Source organism: Bombus bifarius, unplaced genomic scaffold (genome assembly GCF_011952205.1).
Source record: "Bombus bifarius isolate JDL3187 unplaced genomic scaffold, Bbif_JDL3187 scf7180000008008, whole genome shotgun sequence".
In the NCBI taxonomy this organism is placed as follows: domain Eukaryota; kingdom Metazoa; phylum Arthropoda; class Insecta; order Hymenoptera; family Apidae; genus Bombus; species Bombus bifarius.
In genome coordinates, this window is record NW_022884386.1 from 324,352 (window position 1) to 350,987 (window position 26,636).

General features: G+C 37.3%; 1 protein-coding gene across 5 annotated transcripts in view; it reads left to right on the forward strand.

The window, feature by feature from the left end:
- Positions 1-26,636, forward strand: part of LOC117206565 — a 271,415-nt gene that overhangs the window by 243,102 nt on the left and 1,677 nt on the right. For all 5 annotated transcript variants that reach the window (XM_033446038.1, XM_033446040.1, XM_033446039.1 and 2 more), the window contains exons 12-16: positions 10,235-10,353; positions 18,951-19,129; positions 19,933-20,094; positions 22,361-22,637; positions 26,019-26,160. In XM_033446038.1, the coding sequence (XP_033301929.1) occupies positions 10,235-10,353; positions 18,951-19,129; positions 19,933-20,094; positions 22,361-22,637; positions 26,019-26,160 (879 nt within the window). The remainder of the gene's footprint in view (positions 1-10,234; positions 10,354-18,950; positions 19,130-19,932; positions 20,095-22,360; positions 22,638-26,018; positions 26,161-26,636) is intronic.

The window sequence follows — 26,636 nt, forward strand, 5'->3', positions numbered from 1 at the left end:
TCCGCAAATCCAACCTCCATAAGCTTCCCTCTCCGACGCTCGAGAATAGCCAGAAATCCCCGATAGAATGATCGTAATTAACCCAAAAAAGATGAAGAAAGGGGACACGATATCTCGAGGACAATTCACGAGAGCGTAGGTGGCAAAGTCTCACGAGACCAGCCCGGTCAGCCAGCCGTGGAAAGAGCACGACATACGAGGGCCAACATGGCAAACAAAGTATCGCAAACTTTCTCTTGGGAGATCGGTGGCAGCAGAAGTAAGTGCAAAAGGGAATGCCGCGGAGTGCACAGATGCGGCGCATGCATTATGTAAGCAGCGAGAAACAGACGAACACGAAATGTCCGTGGGCTTCCTCACGACGATACCTTACATCAAAAAACCAATGGAGGCTGTTTTTTAGAGGAACAGGATGCCTTATCATCTTCTAGACGGCTCGATTTTTACCTGTATAGTTATACAGTTTATACAAATAGTCTAGACACTTTACAACAAAAAACCGATGCATAACTGCTTTCTAGAAGAAGAAGAAGAAGAAGAATATTTTCTGATTATTTTCTAGGCGAATCGATTTGTAGTTGTACAATTATACAACTTCTATAATCAATCTAGACACTTTAAGACAAAAAAATCAATAAATGGCCGTTTTCTGGAAAAGAAAGATGCCTGATCATTTTCTAGACGGATCGATTTTTACTTATACAGTTTATATAATTAATCTATACATAGTTGAAATTGTGTAATTTTTGACGCTAGTGACGAACAATATTGTACGACAAATTGAAAATCACAGGGGCCGTGAAGCAAGATTTTGAGAACCTGAATTCAGTGTCACAGGTATCTTAACTTGGAAATATATCAGCCCTTTAACGTGACGAAGAAATGAAATTTCATGATGAAATTTTTATTTCATCCTCTGTCACGATACCTTTTTCAGCACATGAAATAATATAATTAACTTTATACTATAATAACTCTAGAACGTTCTTTTATGACAACTGGTAATACCCAGCTCTTAGTATAGGATTTTTAAAAGAATATGAGGAAAAAAGGAAACAAAATTAAATTCGAAACAAACGATATTTGAAATAGAAATTCCGAGTGTTCTTCACAAGATCTATGAGAGTGGCTAATTTATGGAAATGATTGGTTTGTTATAGTTTTAGAAATTTCAAGCTTAAACTGGTTTTTTTATAAAAATTAGATTATTTGCATGATCTAATGCAAACAAATTTTATACTTTATTATTTCTTTGCTATATATTTAATTTTGTAAAAAATGAAGCGCTGATCGACCGTAAAATAGAAATAAATTTCAGTTGATATGAAAAAATAAAGTCGAGTGTACAAGCAGGATAATCTTTCGTTACGGTGTGAATTAAAGAACACGATAAGAATGATGATATTGTCAAGGCGTTCAAGTGAATCATTCATACAGTCTAGACGCGATGTTTTTCGCGAGGTAGGCTCTAGAAATCTCACGGAAATCAAAGGTTATAAATGTGAAGTGTCATAAAGCGTACTTGACACGGACATTCATTTTATTTCGCTTCGGCTCATGAACTTCGTGTCCAATTTATCTCTCGACACAAATGAACGGATAAATTCAAAATTTATCTACGCTACTTAAAAATTATTCTACAAAACAGCATCAGAGGGGAAACGCTTATTATTTCAAAGAAGTAAAGTGGATTGAAATTTCGTGTAAATTTTTCAAGCCCTCGAAACGTTCGACTGGATACCGTATCGCGTTGAAGAGATCCTTTTCCCCCGGAAAAACAATAATTACGCTGAGAACAGGTGCGCTAAAACTTCGACGATATACACTGGCGTTTACCGGCGCTTCGTGAGTTGCGATAAATTCAACGATTATGTTTTCCTAGCGTATAAAAATGAAGCTATCTCGCACCGAAAGTAACTCTAAAGAGAAAAAGAAGATCGCGATCTTTCAATTCAACTGCCGTCTTTTTCAATTGCTAACGCTTAAATCGCGACGTAAATAGACTCTTGATTAAAATTTACCTCTGCGAAGGATATCCTCTAAAACGCATTAGTCGCAAAATAAGCAGAAGCTCAAACAAAATTCTCTCTCTAGGAAATTACTCGAATTTCCTTCTGTTACCGTAAATTCCGCAATAATTTCCCTTAAATTGTACAAAAACGGGCTTTAACACGAGCAATTTCATTCTAGCCGGCGATGAACACGTATTCCGGCCAAACTTCTTCGGGCTCCTATCGCAAAAACCATCGACCTTAGCTCGGCGACGACGTAGCGTAGGTTTCTTCTCTTCTTTCTTTTTTTTCTTTTTTTTTTTCAATCAAGCTTAATTTCTAACGCCGGCTAGACAGGATTTATGCTTGGCTACCGGGAAGCGATGAACGTGCGTGCCTATGAGACTGTCGCGTGTTTTATGTCGGTTAATCTCGTAAAAATTCATGCAAAATAACGCTCGTGTTTCATCCGTTACCCGTTCTTCTCCGTAGCCGGAGGCACGTTTTCCATTGTTCAGCCGCGGTCCGACTTTCACGATGCATTTAAAGCGACTTTAGTGAGAGGGACGCGAGCAAGAACCGGCTGGAATATTTTGTGCCCGGTAATAATGCGATCAACCACCGGTGCAGGGCTTATCGTTCGTCCACGGATACGGGGACAAGCTGTTCCATGGAAAACCAGTGGGAAAAAACCTTTAACCAACGGAGAAGAGCTGGTTTGTGGTTTAAAGCTAAACAAAACGCACCGATGAAACTTGTTGAATTTCTTCTTCGTTGGTTTAATAATATGCAGACGTTGAATTGTTTCAGTAGTTGGCGACCAAGCAGAATTGATTTTCTGGCCATTGTGTTTGAAAATATGTAATGTCTGAAAAGATTGAAAGCATAGATTCATCGGGATTCGGAGGACAAATTGATAGAACTCAACATTTTCCTATGTAGAATATAGAAACGATCGACAGATTGTACTATCAGTGTACTCAAAATATTTGCTATCAACATCCTAACAACTTTAACCAAGTTTAGAATACAGTCAAAAGTCGTCGACTAACGAAGTAAGAAACAATTCGAACAAACTAGCCCAAAAAGGCCTGGAAACTTTTATTCAGCTAATCACTGATCACGCCTTGAAAAAACAAATTTCATCCTAAATAAACTCCACATCGTAAAACCAATTATTGATTTCATTCACGATCCACGTACGCCAGCTACACGTGACAGCATAAAAACGGACGACCACGATTATCCATACGAGTAGGACACAGCACGCGCCGTTTAATCCGCGTCCATGCGTAGACGAGATACATCGAGGATCAATCGAGGGCACCAGGGGTTGTTGAGTAATTTAATCTCCGCGTGGCATCAGCGGCCAACTAAAAGCCACTCTGCCCGTTAGGAGGACGACTAATGAAGCGACTCCACACTGTGTCGACGATCATCGGGTCCCTGCAGCTTCCGGCAAAATCAAATGCCGTGGTACTCGCGATCGAGCGTTCGCAGCACTTAATACAGGGCAAACAATCACGACGAGAGATCCGCGCGTATAATTTCCGGCAGAGTCAATAATAATTGATCAGCGATCGCCGTAGACGAGGCACGGCGCTGGATTAAGCGGCGGTTCGACCGCCATTGTTTCCGCATCGAATTAAAGCCGTTTACTTTGGCCTTCGATTCGTAGCTCGTTAAAGCAGCGGCCGAGAATGAAAACCGATTGTCAAGAAGCCGAGATTATGATTGTTAATACCTCGTTACTCCTCGGGGTTGTAACGGCTTCTATTCAGTTGGACGGTATATATATTTAAGGTAATTGCCGGTATATATTGATTTTGAGATTGCAGGAGAAAGAAAAATCTGATATTAGTCGTTTTAACTCGGTAGTTCTCGTGTTAATACACATCTTTAAAGTAGGAATTAAAAATTAGAATGTTGCGATCACACTGCGGATTTTTATGCGTTTATGGCATGTTTGATGATACAACAATGCGAACAATGCACATAATATACAGAAATATGTATAAAATATTAGTTGACATAGTGTAATATGTAGTATAATATGTAGTGAAATATGACAAAGTGTCATTCACAATGTTTCACGGATAGAACATTTTTCTATCTAAATTCCATTTTGTAAATTATATTTACGAAGAATACGAATTTGCGTAAATATCCGCAGTTTAGTTACAACAGAAGAACAATAGAATAATTTTTATTATGATTCTGCTGTAATTCCCGAATCTTTGTGTTCCAAACGTATTCTTGTTCGTAACATGTAAGAAAATCTTTAAAGCTTTAAGAAAGCCTCTAGTATGCGCTTAAAATGAAGAATCGTGCATATCAACAATGATCTTTTCATGCATTTCGTTGACAATAGAAAAATACAATTAAGACTAAAATGATCGAAAGAACACGGCAGAGTTAATCCTATTTTTCAGTGGTGTTTGTCTTTGTTAGGAAAGAGTTAATATCAATAAAAAGTTGAATTTCAGTGTATGTACGTACACGATGAATAAATTGTCAGGTGACAACAACTCTTGTATGGTCGTTACTTCGTTGTGCTTCGATACGTCCCAGCAATTGTGTACATACGCTACTTAAGTAGAGTGGACAGAAACTAGTCTGACAATCGTTACACCATGCAATAAATTGCTTTACTTACCCACGATGTTAACTTGGTTTTAGATGTTAAGTGGCTCGTTCCTCGTTCGTCAGTTTTACAGTTGTAAGTGGTGTCCTAATGGATCCGTAACACTCGTTGTTAAGAATTTAACTCCGACATTTTATACAAATTTACACAAAATTCTTATTCCCGCGTTTGTGCAAGAATTACCAAACTACGGATATTTATACATTTTTGGCAAATTTAAAGATGTAAAAATGCACAGAATTCACATGGTGTATCAGAATATAGGAAATATTTAAAATATAAAATATTTCTGTTTACCTTATCTTAGTCCATATGAATTAGCATAAACGCGCCAGTTTAATAATTATCTATATTTTACTTACGTTACCCTGATCAAAATATCATAAATTGACCCAAATTTATCACTAAACTTTAAATGCATAAAATACATACAATGCACTGAACGAAGAATAACAGAAAAAAGTAATAGGGAAAGCTAAAAGCAACAATGAAAAATAAGTCTAGGAAAATAAACTCTCCGTCAGAAAAACACAACGTCATATCAGTCCATACGAACGAACCGAAACTTTCATGCAAATTGCAAGGAAGAAAGAAGTTCCACGTGTATGTGAATATGACGCATAGGGATGGTTGGTCCGTGTGTAGTTCGCGTTAAAATCTCGTTTGAGTGACGTACGAGCCACGATTGGTGTCTGACAATCTTCTCGAGTAAGGTATTCGAAAAGACTGGCACGCTACGTTCTGCCTGTCCTACCTGGTTTGCACAGGAAAAGTACACACTGGATCCCTGCGAGCAACGATCGCATATCAGAGATTCACGAATGAAAGTTAAAAATGTCAAGAAAGTTAAAGAGTTATTCTACCAAAACACTGACGCGATCTTTTCTGCCAATTTAATAACGTTGCTTCGTACATTGGAAGAATTTAAGTAACCTGTTCGATCGAATATAAACCATATTTTACTTCTTGCCACAATTTTTCTTAAGAAGACTCTTTTAACATTAAGAGTATCGACGACTGAAATATAAAACAATGAAATCGGAATGCAAAGGAAAGACAAGTCTTTATTTGTATACTTTACCAAAAAAAAAAAATTCATTCGTATGTCCAAAAAAAAGTAGCATTGTGAATCGATAATTTCATGAAAAATGTTGTCAACCCTGTTAGTTGTGGTGATTGAGGTGAATAACGAAACGTAACAAGAAAAATTGATGTGTGATATTTATGCTTAAGTTTCGAAGCGCAACGATCAAAAGTAATAACGATACGTATGGAAGCCGAGATTCTTGAAAAACCAATAACGGAATTTCGATGGAAAAATCGAATTTCGTGGCAGCATTATGCGGTGTAACATCATAGTGTATGCGCGGCTCGCGAGTGAAATTTCAACGAGTTTTTGTTGTCTCATCCGAGTTCGTCCCCAACGTTTACCCGATTCGCCGCGAAATGCAATTCGCTATGCTCGTCACATTTTTCTCCTATTTTTCCCTCTTCCCTTTTATTCGTTGTTGTTTTCCTTCTTTTCGAGTTGCAGGCATGTCTTGTTCATTTCGTATATACGTCAGCTTGACGCATAAATAACGGTGTAAATAACATTAACATTGTAGGTGGTTGTTCGAGACATAAAACCACGATTGCTCACGTAAAATTATGTTTAAACTTTCCTTCGTTATTTATGCTTGTTTGCTGCTCATTAATTAACAAACGTTGCCCGGTGCAATTATAAATTTTTCCAAGTTTTTAATCAAAGAAATCGGAAAGCCCTCGCGCTTCAACGTTCCCTCGTTCGGCTTACCATCGCACGAGGCTAACGTAGCATAACCGCGGGTAAAATTATAACTTCGCTAATTTCGCAAATACCGGCGTAACTGAAGCAAGTTTTGTGTCAATAACGCAGTTAATCTTCCGGTTTCCCAAATATGTATATATACAGTGACTCGCGACAGTATTCGGATATCCTTCAAAACAGAATAACTTTCTTAAAACTGGACCAAACGACAACTTCTTTTTAGAGTTTACAAGGATTACTTGACTAGATGATATGTAAAAAGAATCTTGAAAAAATTGCTATTGATTGCAATTGAATGGGGAGGAAATTAGTAAAAGAAGTATTTTAGGACATTTTTATCTGAATCTGTAGTGAAAATTTGAACAGTACATTTTGTAGATTTATTTTAGTTATAATACATGGTGAAAATTTTATAGAAATCAATAAACACTGCTGTGAGTTACAATGGTTAAAAATGGTGAAAATCTCAATGTTGTTATTTCTATACTCAGAGGTAAGATCGGAATAGTTATTATTTTATTGAATGGATAAATCTATCACACCGTTCTGAGCCAAAAAAAAACCTTTATTACACGCGCTTACAAAAACTAGGGATAAAAACAAAAAGGCATCTTAAGCCTATCGATTAAATCTATCGATCGTAACTAAAATCATCCTCTAGTTACTATTTCTTATAACTAACGCATCTGCAAATGGGTGGCGAGCATGAACTCACGTTGTCATTTTCAATACTCAATTTTTCATGACTATCGGCCAGAAGCTGCAATAATTTTAAAGGCTCCTACATCTTTCGATGTTGGTTGCTTATTTCCGCATCAACCGATTTCAATGAAATTTTCTGCGTGTATAAAACTGATGTAAAAATGTCGTAAAAAGTGATCTTTACTACTTTCCCTTTTGATTCCGAGCAATTGCAGTATTTTCAAAAATTTCATTTACATGTCATTTAGTAAACTAGACGAGATTGGTAAACTAGTCCTTCCAACTTCTCAAAAGGACTCAAGTCGTTTGACCCAGTTTTGAAAATGTGATCTTGTATATATTCGTCGCTTTGTCGTGCTACGATTATCGAGACCAACGCCTTGTATCGCTAATGAAACGGAGCATTATAATTTCCAAAATCATATTAACTCAGGAACAAAGGAGTGAATCCATTTAAAAACGAATTTCCTAGGTTCGCGATGTTTAATGGGATACTGTAATTTTTAGAGGCGCGCTTTTTGTGCCTCAAAACTCATTAAATAACTCTCAAACGATGTAACCGACTCGGTGAATCTATGGGATATTGCAGGATCTAAAGGATATTATGAATTGGATGAGTTCAGAAGTTCGCAGGGCTACGAAACTTCGAGATGTCTTTCCAGAGATGGTAAACGTTTCAGCGATGCCGAAAGTTTAAGGGACTTCGAGGAACACGGAGATCTTTGAAAATCGATTTTGATATGTCTCAAAAAATTGGGAGATTCCTGGACGTTGGGTAGGATTGAGAAATTAAAGAATTCCGGAATTCGAAGGCTCCTAAAATGATACGAAGATCTGCGAATGGTCTTTGGCCTCTAAAAAAATCTCTGGAATAATATTTTTAAAGTCGAAGAAATAACTCTTTAAATATTTCAACCACGGATATTCGCAGGTTTTACATACATATCTGAAATTATTCAAGGCTCTTTATGAGGAAGCACTCTTATTACCATGCTGAATTTTACAAGAACCTTTGATACCATTCTCTAAAAGTCGGAGAGATCACTCTTACAATTTCTTATACATTTAAACGAGCTAAATTTAGATTTTCATATCTAGTTTCTTATCTGTGCCAAGCTTCCATATGCTCACATTATTACTCTCGCAAGAATTTTGTACCGCCTTAAAAGTTAAAAATAGTATTTTTATGACAGCTCGTAGATCCATAAAATTCACATAACCTTCTTCATAACCAATTTAATTATATTAATCTCCTTTATATGGAATTACTTTATTATTGTTCCGAGTCTCATAAAAATTTATTGACACTTTTAAAATCCAGAAAGGTAACCGTAAACCGATATCCCATAGATCCATAAAATTCGCATCACTTTTTTCGTAACCGATCTCAGTCGTATTAAAATTCCCTATATTATTCAGAAATAATATAATTTCGGAAGAGGCGTCAGTTGTTATCACTCGATAATACGAACGCACCAAATATACATTAGAACGTTGTTTCCTATTCACTTTTTAATCACGCAACTAATTAATTTACTGGGAAATCGGTCGAATACCGGTGTCGCGTCCGCCAAGCCAAAAACCGTGTTAATTTATTCCATCAATTAATAACCGTCCGATGGCACGCGACAAGACGTTATCATGGGACAAAACCGTTGCGGCAAACATTGACTTATCACTATACGCTGTCTCATGGAGGATTCAGGCGTGGGTTATCGCGAGACACCGTTCCCAGGACGTTCATTTGCAACTTCGAGCCGAGCAAAATGGAAGTGAACGACGTGGAAAATTTACATGGCGCTTTGTGCCACTACTTGCCCAACTTACATACATCGCGTGGAAACGTAGCACACGTAAGCTTGTCAAGTATATGGTGAGACGTACCGCTTTGACATAAAGGCGCCGGCTTCATAATTCACGGGAAACTTCCTTCGGGCGTTTCGACTTAGCGTCATAAAAGAAAAGAAACGAGTAGGATACGAGAAAGAGAAACAGAGCGATGGAAAACGATGTCTGTAGGAGGACTTCACTTTCCTTTGTGCGTGTGTGTGTGTGTGTGTTTGTCCTTACCGGAAAATCCTTGTGAATTCTATTCAGAGTCCTCGGGAACAAATCGAAGCGAACATTATTCATAATAGCCGGCTGAGCAAACGTGCCAAACGCGGCGTTTATTATTCACACGGCCGCATTCTGAGAGAAACGACTCGACTGAAAGACGTTCGACGTTCTCCCGTTACTATCGACTCTTGAGAAATACCAAACTGACAATAGCAGAATTTCAAATGGGATGAAATTGGTTTCCTTTAGTGATTGCTCGCAGGTGTTTGCATATCTACATACGATAAATATTCTCTTTTTATTACTTGCCGATCTATTACGCAACTTTAAGATCGTTTTTCGACTTCCTCGACTTTCTTTAAATTTTTATTATCTAAATCGAGAATTTTTTAAGCTACCATGGCGAAACACCGAAATATAATTTCTATTAGACATAACTTACATCCGGCAGTTCTAACAACTATACCTTTACTAGCCTTTCGAAAATATTATTTCTACGTTGCGGATGTCTATCCATTTATGAAAACTTGAAGGCTGCAAAAGTATAAAAGATATTACGCTATGTGTAAAAATAAAATAAAACGTTAGAAAATACTCTCGGTAATATTTGGTGGGTCGAGAACTAATGATTTTTTAACTAATGAGCAAGCGGGCTCGTGCGATAAAAGTCAGAATCTCTCGTCAGATCCAAGAAGCGTGAGAAAACGATCGAGCGCAGGTATGTTTGCTTCTGAATTACACACGGTTCGGCTCGTTGAAACCACGGGGAGCATCCGTTCGAAGATATCCGATGGAAGATAGAGCCGCGAGCTTTACGACATTTCTGATAGCAGTCGTGTGATTTACAGCCGGTCTCCGCGGAACGACGTGTTTTCCGCGAAGAAATGACGCGAATCCCTCCTTCGCCTCCCTCACACACACACACACACACACACACAGAGCTTACGAATTACTACCTGCTAGCTAGCTAAGGTGACTGCTGTGTAAAAGCAGATTCTATTTTCGTTTTTCCTCTCGTTTCCTTTCTTTTCTTCTTTTTTTCTTTTGCAGGTATGTCGAGCCGAAAAGGTACTCGTCTAATGGCAGAGATATGACGGTCGTTCTGAGACGAGCCACCAATGGCCTCACCGACGAGGAATACATGGACGTCTCTTATTACTTTCACGATGGTAAGCCGACTATCTTTCACATCTTTTCAACGATTCGAACGTTACGTATAAAAGTATCGGAGGGGTTTTTAGATCGTTACATCGCTGTTTTCAATAAGATCTTGCCAGTTTTCAGATCCTAATGGATAATAGGTTTACTTCGATTCTTCCAACTGTCATACGTACACGGTATATAGAGAAGTAAACGTTTTTTCATTGGGTTTTTTTCAATGGAAATTGAACGATAGTTGCCCGTGATTTTATGAACATTATCAACAGACTATGATTATTTATACAAACTCATATGTATACGGATATTGATAAAAACTTAAATCAAAGTGATTATTCTATAAGGAATGTCATCAAACTTATTTCACTTTCGATACTTTATGTATTTTTGTATTTGTGCTCGTGCCTGCATACTTACATTTATCGCAAGTTTTTTTTTTTTTTTATTTAATATTTCACATTCACAATTTGTCCAATTTGGACACTTGGTAGAATTTTTTAGCTGTTTGGTTATCATGTGGTACCATCTTCTTGTTTGTTAGGTTATATCCTTTATGAATTTATCGCAAGTGTATAAAAATTCATAGTCTAACTGTAAGGTCAGCAGGAAATTTTATGCGAAAACAAAATGAAAATTGGTAAATGATCAATATGTAATAATTTGTGCTTTGAAAGCTACGTAGCCAAGTATCTATTTCTTCTACTTTATTTTATTACCACCATGTTACAAGCTAACGTCAAACGATCTGATTCGTAAGAATGGCTGGTTAGCTGCTTTCAAATTGAAATGAAAAGGTATAGTCAATTAGAATTTCTTCATCCCGTCAAGCAAACAAAATTCCAATTACACAAGGTTAATTAAGCATTGCGTAATGAATAGGAGGGAAAGAACACAATATGCAGCCGAGATATTTGAACCACCTTTTACTCCACAGTCAGCAAAGGTGTACGCGTAATCAACACTGATTGTTCGATAAAAAAAGTAATGCGACTGATTGCTATACAATTAGTATGTTAATGCAAATGATATTGGAACAAAGGACCATTTTCATTCAACTTTCTTCGATATATTTCCTAATAAAAACACGAACGCAACTCGATCATATCGAAAGAATGGTATCGTTTCATCATTAAAATTTCAACCTACTCTACGTGTACCCTCGTTAACTTGTACTTTCTCCATAAAATGATATACAGTCAATCAAAAAGAAGTCGATGGAACATTTTTTAATTAAAACGAACTGAGCAAGGCATTTTCGTTCGTGTCCAATGCTTCGAGGATTAATTTACGATCGATACGAGAAAGAAGAAGAAAATCTTGCGGCCGTATGCGAATATGCATATGCGATAGATCAATTATTTTGACTTCTATTCTTCGATCGAGCTATCCGAGACCAAGTGCTTTAGTCTGGCTGCTAATTACCAACGACTAATTACTGCCCCTGTAAGCCGATGTATCGGACCATCCGAATCCTTAACCGAATGAATATAGATGCGTCCGTGCACATGATAATCCGAGAACCTAGTTGGCTCGTGGCCAAGAACGTAACACTATCCATACAGCTGCATTTACGGTCATTGTAGGCGTACAGTGCTCGTACAACTCGCGTTTCCTGAAACAATATCGGAAAAAAGAACTTATTTAACACTCACGATCGTGTGATTTAAATTAAGACAGTGATATTCAAATCTTCCAAAAGCAAAACTGATCAACTCTGTCTTTTATTAGCTTTTTAATTTCATTACGATAAGTTGCTATTCAATCAATGTTCAATTCTCAAAAGACAAAATAAACGAGTTAATTCACTACAAGAAGATGACATTAACAACATTTAAAGAATATCATCGTTTTCTTTTACCTTTTAATCGATCGTAATCAATGTTGATCACATAAATGCAAAATAACGATCAATGTGTATTTTTTTCTAAATTTCTTATACCTGAAAATTGGTATTCCTAAATTAATAACACATTTCTATTGAAATTAGTAACCCCAACTCGCGATTATAAAAGTTGACAAGCAGAACAGATTACACCGTTATCTACCATTCAGTTTGTTCTATTCTCTGAATAATCAATTTATTTGCACCAAAATTTATTCTTGGATCTTTTTATACCTCCATATACCTATACAGGTATAGTTAGACAGGTAACCATCCGATAGAACAGAACCATAAGATGCTGCCATAATGTTACCCAGTGGTGGCGAAAAGAGACGGGAACTATTGGTCGTCCGATCGAATGGCTATGAATCTTTTATTGGGTCCGATTATCGCCGTTCACTCCTTCGTAAAGTTTTCTCTTCCTGATTTTCTTGAAAAATTTGGAAGGCGACGGAAAGGTCTGGTACGAGACGAGGGTTGAAAAGTGGTGCCAAAAACTTTACGAGAGCTTCCTACTGTTTGATAATTCGTTAAATAGAAAAGAAGTGTGAAGATGCGTTCGTTTATATTTCAAGAGATATTCTTTCTTACGTTGAAAGTAGATTATTCTGTAAAACAGCTACTTACACTAATTGCAAGTGTGGCTTAAATCTTACGCGGAGAAAAAGAAGAGAATTAAACTGTACGATTTCTTACTCGAATCAAGTTACATTAAGTTAATTAAAATTATCTGATTAAAAATAGAACGTGATAAGCTATGAAAAAGTTATTGACAACCTCCATATCTGATAACTCCATATAGTGTCTTTCGGCTTAAAAGGGGCGGAAGATCTTCGATATTATACTACGTCTTTACCATGTAGCAAAGATAAGAGCCTTTGACGTAATACTGCTACATCCTTTGTCATGTATGCTACCTTAATAACGAAAGCTTGGAACAAAGGATGCCGAATACGTAAATTTTCTTTGTTCTAAATTTCATGTATAATTTAACGAAACGTAGTTCGCTTAGATTCAATGAAAAGAGATTCCATGTGGCAATTTAAAAGAAGGAAAATAAAGCAAAGCGTCGAATTTGATCGCGATCGTATAAGGAGATCGTGATATATCGGAACAGATATATAGATGCGCGATTTGAATTTGATTGTCGTATAAAGTTAACCGAGAAAAGAACCGCGTATGCAAATACGGACACGTTCATTACACACCTGCACCGATTTTATTCGCCTTCATGGGGTGTCCATTAAATGGAAATCGATAATCCAGCCTGGATTTATCCTGTGTCGCGCACAGAAAAACGCAATCATCCGAAAAATCACTCTTACGCCGACGCAGACGCGTAATGATAAACGATGAAAATCGTCAGACTCTCCGATGAATATTTAATAAAACCAGCACCAATCCCAGTACGAGGACAGAGTTAATCGTAGTGTAATTCTGATAACTCATTGCTGAAGTACCTAAATTCGAAACGTGCAATTTATACGAACAGACTTTTCCGACCTATTCCAGTCTTCTCTTTCGCGTTTTTATCTGGCTATCGCGTCGCACATTATTTCCTACCTGTTCATTTTACGAACAGTAAAGGAAATATCGACGAAAGACTCACCTGCATCAGCTTGTTTCGTAATTTAATGATTAATAATATTAGAGAATCGATTAAACACAAGTGAAAGGTAATATTGGTACGTCGCCGTTTCGACAAGTCCATCGAAAACTTCTTCCGGACATGTTGGCCATTGATTAGGTTTTTCAATTTCGATTGCGACCACGAAGTCGGACTTATCGATCGAGTGACGAACGCCGTGTTCAGACACGCGTATACCGCGTGTAAACGTAATAACGTTGACGAACGACCACGACATCCGTCAATCATCGTCAAATCGATGCCGGCAGTTTGTCGCCATGCTGACTTTCAATTCGTGACATTTTCCCGGTATTAACGGTCACCAATTTTTTTTCCCGGACACCTTCATTGTGTACTGATGACTTTATGTTACGAAATAATGCCATCAAGCGCAACTGTTTGCCGATGAATCGAAAGCACGGCGCAGATCGATCGATCAAACGTTTGGTGAATGGAGAGTCATTAATTATTCTCTTTAAATATCAATTTAAAATGAGAAAATATTTTTCTAAATATCTTAAACGATCAAAGGGAATGAATTGTGAAGATGATGAGTTTCATACGTGCGTGTCTCTTAAATTTTTTAACAACTTTTTAAATTTCTGTTTAATTTTCACTTTAATTTTCACTCTAATTTATGAATTTGCGATTTTTATAATTTTATAATATTTGGGATTTTTCCTTTTCTTTCTAGTTAAGAAAATAGTTTTGAATCTCACAAACGTATAATCTAAATTAATCTTTTATTTTTGGAAGAAAATGTACATAATATACTATTTACAATATCATACCATTTTCTGAAAGATTGTTCGTACATGGAGAAGATTTACTCTACGATGAAATCACGAAACGATAATAAAGACATGTCAGACTGATCGACGGACCACGATATCGTCATGCATTTATGCATCCGACCCAAGTATTATACGAACATTGACTCGACTTCTCGATTAATAGAATATTCTTTTGAAAAAGAACGTACGGCCTAGAATAACACTATTGTACAATTTTTCTCGCATGCAAATTCACCGATTGTCACTTTTAGGATCGGTATTGCCGTAATACCAAAGGACAATCTATCGGTGCGTAAAATTTTATCTCATCCAGAGAGACCGATTTTCTTATATACGAAAACTGCTCGACCACCGACCTTCGCTCGCGATGGCCTCGCGAAATTTTCGCGTACGAAACGAAACGTGCAAATTTCGCTTTCGCGGCTGTTCTCCGCGAAAACGCTTCAAAGTAATAAATTCGTTCGATATTTCAACGAAAAAAAAGATACGAAAAAGAAGGATCAAAGTATTTCCTATCAACTTTCTGAGATTGAAAATAAGAATATTTTTTTGGTAGCTATTTTCTCATACAACTCCTTTTTTTAAAGAAAAAGATTTGCAGAAAGACCTCATTTAGCGCCGCTATTTTATTCGAAAATATTCTTCAGAAATCAGGACTTTTACGTATTTGTAGATTCATTACGAAATCGTATCCTACTTTCTTATTTGTGCAACTTTCGAGGTTTGGTGAACGGAACTTTGAATCAAGCGCAACTTTGTATCCAGGAAATATTTAGTCGATTAAAAGGCGGTTTCCGTGTCACCGCATTAGCTGCTGAATTATACAGACGGTGACCTACTTCGATCGAAGCTACTTTATAACGAAAAAAATCGGAAATGTGTGATTTTATAATGTCTCTAGGAGTTTGTTAACATTTCATAGAAATGATTAGATCGATGAAAATTTGACAGTTTTTTTATACCGGCACTGCTTAATTTTATCATCAGTTACTTTTCGCAATTCAAATAATTCGAAACTCGACGTATTTCTCAATTAAAATAAAATGAAGCCTGTAAAATATAAAATAAAATGAAATAATCGAACAAATCGACATTCAACTATTTATAAATACAAATATTTAAAAACTGCAAATGTTGCAGAGGAACGTGCAAAGTACATATCCATATATTCAATTTCATAACATTTGTTTACATAAGTATTTGACTGTAATTAAAAAGTGAGATATTTCGCGTAAATAAACGCGAAAGATTGTTTTTCAATATAGCTATATTATTGTTGCAATAAATTAAAAAGACAATTTATTTATTTATAAAATTTATTTTTAAAAATAAATTTAAAAATGAGATGCAATCAACATATGTACATTTCTATATCATTCTACGTACAATATACATATGTCGGAGATGTAGGGACATCGGGCCTTTCTTTTGAAATTTTGGCAAGATCCCCGATACTTTGGTCTAAACTATTCATTATAGCTGTACTTAAATAATAGAATTTAGAAGTAGTTGTTGTGATGATATCTGATTACGTTTGCCCAAGGTTTGTGACAGTAGGCTTGCAATCGAGGTGACACAACTGGTCGCCGAACGTAGCCACGGTCACGGGATGAACGTTTTTACTCAACAGTAGAAGTATCAATTTTGAGGGACACACGCTGTATTAACGAACAAGCCCCGAGGCAGAAGCTGTGACGGCTTCACGCGAGTCTGCCTGGTAACGGCGCCTGGAATTTTGTTGATAAAACCGGTCAATACGCAATTGACAAGTGTGATCGTGTCAGTCTTTTATTCTTACGATCACCTTGGAGAGTTTACACGCAACGTCTGGTCAATGAGTCAAAAAGATACCGTGCGTCACAACTAACGTCACTTTGAGTTTCAAAACATATTCGATTGTACAAAGAGTTATCCCGTTGACCGTGGATTCGTTCGAACCTAAGAACATTGTGTTTACTTTAAGAGTGTCTAATAATCAGGTTAAATTGTTAAAGCCTGTTAAATCAACGCTTGTACATATAATTGTAAATATAAACCTCATTGAACAATTACGATGGCTTGTCCTAATGAAGATACGCAACGCGCTCCTAATACTAGCGCCAACCCGACAAATCCGACATATAAATATTCGAATTGCATTATGCTAGTCTTTATAAGTATAATACGATCGTAAAAGATCAAAATACACAGACACGTTTTGTGAAATCGTATCTTAAACAGGCATTGCATATACGTAAGCAAACTGCAAAACGAAAATGTCGTTAAAATGAAACTCAAGGAAAGAACTTAGAGGAAGGAAAAGAAGTTAGAAACATGGAAAAGTTAGGAAAAATAGGTGATATCGGAGTGTTCTCGCAGCGAAAGTTCCCTTGTTTCCGTGCATACACGAGACCGATGTCTTCTGAAACTCTTGCAGGAGAACTTGCGTAAAGAAAGAACGTGAAAGGAGAAATGTTTCTATTTTCCTGGTGGAAATAAAATTCTTATAATACCAGAGTCTTATGCTAACTGTAATTAAATACCAAACTTTTAATTTCAGTAACTAGTAATAATTATAGCGGATAAAGGAATAGTTTTGAATACAAAGAAGAACGTTAGATTACTCGTAATCATAGTTTTTATGTAGTTGTATGTGTCGTAGTTATAATAATTTATACTTTAACCCTGCAAATCTCGAAAGAATATATTTCTAAATTTAAGAACATCAAACGATGAAAATTTTAATATAACGCTCTTCCTTATTTACTACTTCAGATTTAGTAAAATTGTCAAAGGAAATATTATATTATACTCAAAGTACTATCAATTCAAACTTTCAAATATTTCCTTAATTTTTATACAAAAACTGCAGCGAGAAGAATGTACAGGAATTGCGTAATAACCATAAGAGAGTGAATCGTTTGCGCAAAATTCCATCTCGTCGCAAACATGTTTCCTATTTTACTTTATTAAACACGATTCTGGAAAACTCACGATTAACGTTCATGTTTATTTACTGAGGTCGTATCGCGCGCAGAATTTTGGTTACCCGGCGCAACAACGTGCGGCGAGCTTTTACAACGTGACGAGTTCACGTTTGACGTATCGTTCGCGAAACTGAAATTACTCCGCTAATTTAGCCGACATCTCGCCAACGTTGAATGACGAAATCGTCGTGCGACAAAGTATCGCGCGCCTCGATTACGCAGAAATGAACTTGACGATATAGTACCGTGCATTTGACTTTAATATGACCGTCTATCAGTACAATTTGCTGCAGTTTGTATTACATTTATGTCCTATAAACGATGATATAAATAAAATTATATTATACTGAGTCTTAACATAAATTCATCCTGTTTTTATCTTTACTAAACTATATATAAAAACAGGAAAAATTTATGTTGGAAAGCCCAATATTTAATTTCTTTCGTTTAAATCGTTTTTTCTCTATGCACAGCTACGTTCTGAAACCTGTGCTCCTGAGGCTTTCCTATTGACAATTGTTACCAACTATAAATTATACATAAAGGTATAGTGTATGAACCTAAAAGAAAGTAAAACGTGTGAAAAAATAGGAAGAAGTAGAATTATATTTAAAAAAACACAAATTAACTAGAATATTGGCGTTTAAGTAGAACAGGAAGGTTACTGACTAGACAAGCGAAACAACCAAATGCGGAGTAAACGGCGCTCGAGTACTCGTTTAACCACAATTATTAACTTTCTGTGGTTCAATTTCCAGTCAAAGAAAATCATTTTATAACAGAACTGCGAAGAAATAAAATAAAAGAGATTAAATATAATCGATGAAATGGTAAAATTGTTTAACGAACGATTTTCGTTAAATATCATGTTCGTCGATGGGAAAGTGATTTATCTTGCGATTTGACCGATTGTCAAAGTATCGGAAATATATAAAAAAGATAGAAATAATCAACACGAAGTAATTAAAACTGCCGTTTAAGTAGAATGGGAAGATTGATAGTCGAACAGGCCGAACCGCTAAACACAGACCAAACCATCCTCTAATATTCATTTAACCAAAGTTATTACCTCTCTGTAGGTCAATTTCCATGTAAAGAAAACCATTTTACAACAGGATTGCAAAGAAATTGAATAAAACACATTAAATATATTCGATGAAACGTAGAATCGTTTAACGAACGATCTTCGTTAAATGCAACATTCGTTGGAGGGAGAGCGATTTATCTGGCAATTCGACTGGTCATCGGAGCATCGAAAATAGTTTTAATCCTTCCGACGCCGGCTTCGTCGATTGAATTCGTATCGTTCAACGACAGCAACGACTTGTCGATATTTCAGAACGCGAGGGTGGCACTCAACAGCCGGCCAGCGTGTGCGACGTCGAATATTACGGGCTGACGTCACCGGTGAAGGGTTCCGTGGTACATCCGGAGCCTCACCGATTATTCGCCATGGAGGGTCCCATAAAATGCAGGCAGCACTTCATTCCAGCAGCTAATCAGTCGGTCATCATTCGCGTAAGTTTCACGATTCTTGTTTGCCCACTCGAATTCAACGATAATCCTTTGATAGAGACATTTTTCGGAGAACGATCGAGTCTATGCTTTTTATATTCCATCCGATATTTTCTACGAATCTCTTGTATTTCTGATTCATTTTAAAATTTCAAGCTCTTTAATTCTGTTTTATTTTGTATTTTTTTAAATAGACATAATACTGTACGAATTCGTATCAATCAATTCGATACTTGGTATTAAATCTGGATACGCGTTTCATCGAAATTTCCATATTTCCACGAAGCGAACGAAGACTACACAAAGAAGACTATAAATCACATTTGCAAAATCAATATGTCACAATAATCCTTAGGTTTAATTTTCCCCTCTTCGTAGTTTCAAAAATATTGCTCGTAATATAAAAATACTGTACGCCTTAATATAACTTTGGCTTCTACAAAACTTCGTCGACCACGTCTTTGGACTTAACATGTTCTTTCCACTTTTAGCCATTTTATATTCAAATATTCCTTTTCCAGTCATAAAGCGACATTAAAATAAAAAAAAATCCGCAAGAACACACTTATCACTTTTCTTCCTGCAATCTTCATCTGTATATTTCGGAGAATTTAAATCTGAATCTACTTCTACGTCAAGTTCATCGAATTGAACGAAAGAAAAGAAGAAGTTTGCGCGAAAGAGAAGAAGAATGGTGAGAAATTCATAGAACAAGAAAAAGTTCCATGGATTCTTGCGAGAATCTTGGTTAGACAATGCCAGATCGTGAGCGGTCGTGGCAGTCGTTGTTGTTCCTCTGTCCGTAGATTGAGAGCAGCTCGAAGCAGGGTCCGAACAACCCTTGCCAGACCAAGTGCGGAGACAGCGGCTGTCACTGTGTTAGCAACATAACCCTGGAGAACGTGGACCATCTTTTGCTTGTCTCTGAAACCGGTCACATCGTCACCTGCCTCTGTGGAAATTATCAGGTAAACACTAGACTTCCTATGAACTTTACCTACGGTTACCTGTGAGAATTCCACTGTTCGTTGTCTTCGTGCAAGGCGCACAAGCCTTTCTCAGTCTTTTTCTGTAAATATCCTGTGTCTATAAGGTTCGAGAGAAAGGATATATTTTATAGCTTTTGGTTTATTTTATACAGGTGGTTGGTAACCGGTGGTACAAGCGGAAAGGGGGTAATTTACGCGAAAAAAGAAGTCGAAAATATAGAATAAAAATCTTTCGTTTGAGGCTTTGTTCTCGAGAAAATCGACTGAATTTTCGCTCGGTGCGCGTGCACTTTATCGCGTCTCGTCATAACGGATCTCACTGTAGATCGTTGTCTCGATGGAAAAATTAAAAAAAAAAATTTTTATTCTATATTTTCGACTTCTTTTTTCGCGTAGAATCACTCCCTTTCCGCTTGTACCACCTGTTACCAACCACCCTGTATAATTAGATAGCGGTAGTATCAAAAAATAGAGGTTAAATAACACGATCAAACTTCAGTGTCACATTCCATTCACAAAGGTCAACGATACTGTATCTACACGATCTATTTTCATTCTTAATCACATTTGCCCAATGTTAAAGAATTTCTTTAAAACAGTTTAAGGGCAATATGGAAGAATCGTTGTCGATTTTCGTACCTTCTCATTCCACTTACGTTATTTCTGTTATACCATCAAGTATATTTTTGTTTGCTAGAACAAAAGTAAAAGACTCAAACCAGGATATAATGCCAGAATTCGACAATGTACTTCGGTAATGCCGTACCTAAGTAAATGAACAATTCAAGAAAACTATAATACAAGTTCATTCAAATATCAATGAGTTTCTCGTTTCAAGAGTAAACTACTCAAAATCGTGCGGCACTTCGATCTCGATGATAACCGGAGAGATCGTCGATGATCGAGATCGTTTAATTCGAGAAACTCTCGCCCAGCAACCCTCTCCCTTCTTTTTTTTTTTTTTTTTTATTTTCTCCGCCTACCACCCACCGCACTTTATTTCTACCGCCCACGTTCGACTGTCACCGTTTCATTCAACTTTCATTCACGGACAAACGGCCTGGCTCACCGATTGTATTGGCGGAGCACTGAATGCGCTCTGCCATTTCTATTCAACACCTATTCCATCAACCGGCGTGGAATTACTTCGAACGATTTCACTGGCCGCTGAATAAAACAAATAATGCCGACGTGTACTGAGCGAAAGTAGACAACGTAGACAAAAGAGGAGAAATTGTTTTTTAGAGAATCGAGTTGGAAGAAAGAAAGAAGGTCCTCTGTCAAATCTATTTCCAAACCGGCATTCGTTCGTCATCCGGAACGAAACATGCGAGTTTTTAACGGACGCGTTTCTATCAATCGTTCGAGAATCTTGCAATTTTTTATGTTTCAAGGCCATCTTATTTATAGAAAATCTTCTTATTTATAGAAAAATTTCATAATATATTTCGTTGCAATCTGTTTCCATGGGGTGTACTTATTGTGAAAAACAGCGAGGGATGTTCTTTTGAGATCATTAGGATCGCAGGAACTGCTACAATGAGGAATCAATTCCACTTCTTAGCGATTTGAATGATCCAAAATCGATCAAAATCAAATCGATCTTTGTAACATCCTATGAATAGAATTACGTCGTTACTTTTGGAACTTTTTGAATAATATTGTATAACCAGACAGCGGTAATATAAATATAAATTATGTTAATTATAGTACGAAATTGAATACGATTGTCACGTAGAGTTTCTAGAACAATACTGTAAAATCAGGAGGCAACGATAGAAATGCAAATTAAGTGACTTGTTGATTTAAAAAACAAGTAATTTTCACCCCTCCCGGTAGTAGTAGGTGCACGTCAATCGTCGGTTGTTCTAGCGTTAATTTCCTGATGATCGACACTACGAATTGGATCAACTTCTATACAAAATCTAGCAGAGTAGATTTTTCTTGTACTATGCGTATACTATATTATCGTCAGTTGCTTTTTAATCCAGCAAACACCCTTTTATAATCCTGAAACAGCTGAAAATAGTATAAATTACCTTCATAACAGATAAATGGTCTTATACGAGAATATTAATTCCTCTCTGAACTCGATAATAGACATTAAGCATTGGACAATTTTCGTTCTGAATATTCATGTTTAATCTACAGTGTTAATACTGTTTCGTAACGAGACATTAAATAAACTCTGAAACTGCTTTCTACGCTTGAAATACAAGTCACTGGTATAGTATGTATCCCACAGGACTGGCTGCCGGTCGGTATCCGTAGTTGGACACCAGTGTACATCGAATGGTCGAGGTCCTCGAAGGCAGGCCTCAATTTCCGTGCGGCTTACGAGTTTATCAAGGACACTTACTGCGGTTATCACACAACGACCAAGCCGGAAGGCGAGGTCAATGGCGGTGACCTGGCCAGCAGTGGCTTAAAGCTCAATCAGTATTACCAACAGAGGTGCACGTGGATCTTAGACTCTTTGACGGATCGACAACTCACTATCGAAGTGAAATCTGGCCAAAGCCGTAAGAGATCTTTATTTTTACCAATACTTGTTGAGAATTGTGGATCTTTGAAGCAAAAATAATGTTATAGGAACACTAAATTTATACTGAGGCTTAATATTAAAATAGTAATATATTTATTTCATGGACGATTTTTTATATATTCATCGATACACACTTGCACGCGTCTCAGCACTTTCTTCTATACCCGACTGTTAACCGACTGGACAGTTTACATTCCTTTGTTTTCGAGATGCTGCGCACACACATACTTCCACACACTGATATTCCCATACAAGTATCTCTACTATGCATTTAACCCAGTCCAGCACAGAAAATTATACATATCTCAACAATACTAATAAAAAAAAATCTTTCGGAATATTCATCCCTAATACGTTGATTTGTGATATAAACGTCACTGACGATTCATCGTGCATAGGCATTGCTCTAATTATTTAAATTAAACGAACAGGTATATTTGCGAAAGATTCAAAAAGAATCGACACTGACGCCAATATAAGACGCAGGCACAGCCAATCGACCATTTTTCGTACCAATAAACTCGCGTCTTCGTATTTATAAAAATACTCGTTTCCTTCCACTTTCTCCCGCACATTTTGCATCTGTACTGCATTAAGAACATAAGATCAGAATTACAGAAAGACATATTATTATATCTTTAGATAATACGCCGCTAAAAAAATCGTATCCTTTTGAATGGTCGAGTCGAGAAAAGAATGGCAAAGATATCTTTAAAAGACCTCAAAATCTTACTTCTTCAACCTCTACGAATTTCCAGCAAATCCAAAGATGCATCGTGCGCGATTCACCGGCAAATCAAAGGCGCCCACTTACCGAAACCACGCTTTGTCCAGCGGCGAATTTCGTTCAATTCGAGCCTTGGCTACTCCGTTGGAATTTCGATCCGCGCCATTGAGTCCGATATGGGTGCGAATCGGATCGAAAGGCCAGCGACAAACGAAAGCAACCGGGTAAACAAAAAGGAAAAAGAGGTTAAAAAGATGGGTGGAACGGGTTCTTCTGGGGAAGAGGGTGGCTTGAGAACGAATGGCAGACAGAGCTGGAGATTAAAGAGACTATTGGACGCGGCAGGACAACGAGAGACAGAAAGAAGAACCGGTCGTTCCGAGCGGTCTTTAAAGAATCCGGCTTCCCTTTTTCCCTCGATTTCCTTTTTCTGCCGGTGCTCCCTGGCCTTTTCTGGCCCTCCTTCTCCCGTCTATCTTCATTGCTCGCCTATATTCGCACCATGAAACAAACGCTAGAACGTTGCAAAGGAACGAAGCTGTTGGAACCAGCCAGCCCCAGAAATGGCTTTCGCACATTGGCCTCGATCTCTGTTTCTATTCCCGGCTCGATGCTGTTTTCTTTTATTCGCCGGATTCCTCGACACGACCAATCGTCCACGTTTCGTGAACGATGAATTCACAGAGTAAGGCAATGGGTACTCGGCTCTGTGTTCGTGTATAAGTGTGTCTAAATGGTAGATACAAGGTTCTTAGGTTAATTTTCAGGATTGGAAGATATGTGATTTCGTGTTCTTACTAGTTAGGCGACATTTCGTTCCCTTCTTTTTACTTTTAGTAAAGTACATAAAATAGATTTTTTGTATCAGAACTTGATTTGATAGAAATGTATCGAATTAGAAGATTTATAAATTAATTATGAACAGCCTTTGAATCGAACCTCTGACCTATGAACTTTAACGAGACGTCTAAGGACTAATTAAGGGTTTATTTGAAATCTATAAAATATGTTCCTCTAAGCAAACAGGATCTTAATTTTGTTTAACTGGCACAGTGGATACCTCTTTTATTTGTCTGTTCATATAAGAACCTTATTCTACTTGGTCGAGTAAAATTGAAGATTAAATATAAAAAAGAAAACAACAGAGAGATGAAATTTAAAAATTCCAAGGAGCGTAACTAACCCAAACAAAGTACTAACTAACCGAACCGTGTAACTAAACAAAGCAAGATAAAAGTGGCCGATGCTAAAGAAACATAATAAAAATTAAACATTGGAACGTAATATAACATTGATGTATGTTTCTGTCTTGCAGTTTTGCACAGTCTGTTTCATCAAAATTTCGATCGATCAAATTCGACGAAGTGCGCGTACCACGAAAATATAACGGCACCGAGCCGTGCATTAGGTTTCTAGTAACTCGATATCCCAGGAAAACTCCAAAGCTCGTGTTGATGCGGCAACAGAAAAAAAAATGAAAAAAAGTTACAAATCCCTGAACGCAAGCTCCAAACCGAGAAAAAAGGATGCGATTCGCGATTTGCATGCGTCAAGAGTTGGAATTTTTTCGAGCCATTGATATTCAAACATTTCGTGAAAATCATTGAAAAAGCTCGTATGTGACCAAAAACTATGTGTGTGGCCAAAAAACGAAAAATCGTTTCCCAATTTCTCTTCCCGGAATAGATTTATCATTCGTAAAGCAACAACAACAGAAAACACGCTCACAGAGAAAAAAAAAAATAAAATAAAAGAGATCGATGGTATAGGTATGGATCAGGTATTTCTATGTATGCATTATTTTTCACGCTTCATCGATAGTCATTCGTTTTTGTTTACAACAGCGTTGCGAAAACAGTTCTCCCGCGGGGAAAATTCGTCGGGCTATGAATGATACTAAAAAAGAGAGAAAAAGGAAACGGAACATAATACGTACAGGAACGCGCGAAAATTACACGGTCTCGAATACGTTAGCGAACCAATTGCTTCCAATTATACTGTGCTCTCGATGATTGCTGAAACATCGATAGTCCTTTTTACCGACACACGTCAAATGTTACATCCGCGGCAATTGATTGTGAAACGACCTCTCTTAATTGGTTGTTCGGCGACATTGATGCGTTTCGTGCTCGTCTCGTGAAATGGTCACGTGAAAAACGAGCATTCTACATGACGATTTAACTATACCCATTAACCTCGTATCTTCCCTTCTCGTGCTATTTTTAAATACGTTCGATACTCCATAACCAATTTCAAATTATTCCAATTTAAATTATAACCGACTATAGCGCAAAATCGTTATTTCATTGTAATTTAAATAAAAGGATCTTAAATTTCGAACAGAATACTACGTACGAAAGTTTCAACGGAATAATCCTCCACAGCTTCCATAATACCGTGCACGTAGCTTTTAAAAGGTTTTAATAAAGTAATTCCAAATTTTAAAAGCGCAATACTACGCAAATATTGCAAGAGCGTAATCTCCATAGTTTCGACGTAAAGCCGCCTATGCGACCATTTTTAGAAAATAAAAGGACGCACAACCATCGTTGATTCCTCTGTTCTTGACAAAAATTCGCGATAGCCAAAACTCTCCTTTTTTTTTTTTCCTTTTATTTTTCTTTCTTCTAGGTCCTTGCACCGCCTGGAATTTAACGATACACGAATACAGCAAGAACGGCGATCCAGCTGGACTCAGGTTGCACACATTCTGCTCGAGAAATATCCACAAAAATTTCACCCTGCCATGGAAAACGAACACCGTGGTGGTTAGGTGAGTTCCGTCTATCTTTGTTCCGTTCGATGGGCCGATTAGCCGGAAGTTCGCGGAAACTTCGTCCATCGACGCCGACGTAACGACAGTTACGCGACACTTTCTGCACGAAGATTACGACGCCGCGGCCTGAATTATAGGAGCAATTTATATTGGCGCGCGAGCTCAGTTTTTGCGCCGATGTAACGGCAACTTAAAAATCGATTGCCCGGAAAGATTTATCCAGCGCCGATGGGGAATCGTTTCGAAGCCGGATAAGTCGCACGGAGATTACATTTGTCATGGTTTGTGTGTCGATACGACGTTTCCTGAACGTGGAAAGCCGCGAATGCAATTCTTCGATGTTTCGCGCGCAGGTCTGGTGAAAGATCGTTTTGTTTTTGTATTTTCGCGGATGAAAAATCGCGTTCTGGCTCGGTCTTGATGGAGAGTCAGGAATAGTGATGCGTTTCAGAGAATACGACTTCGAGAGCACA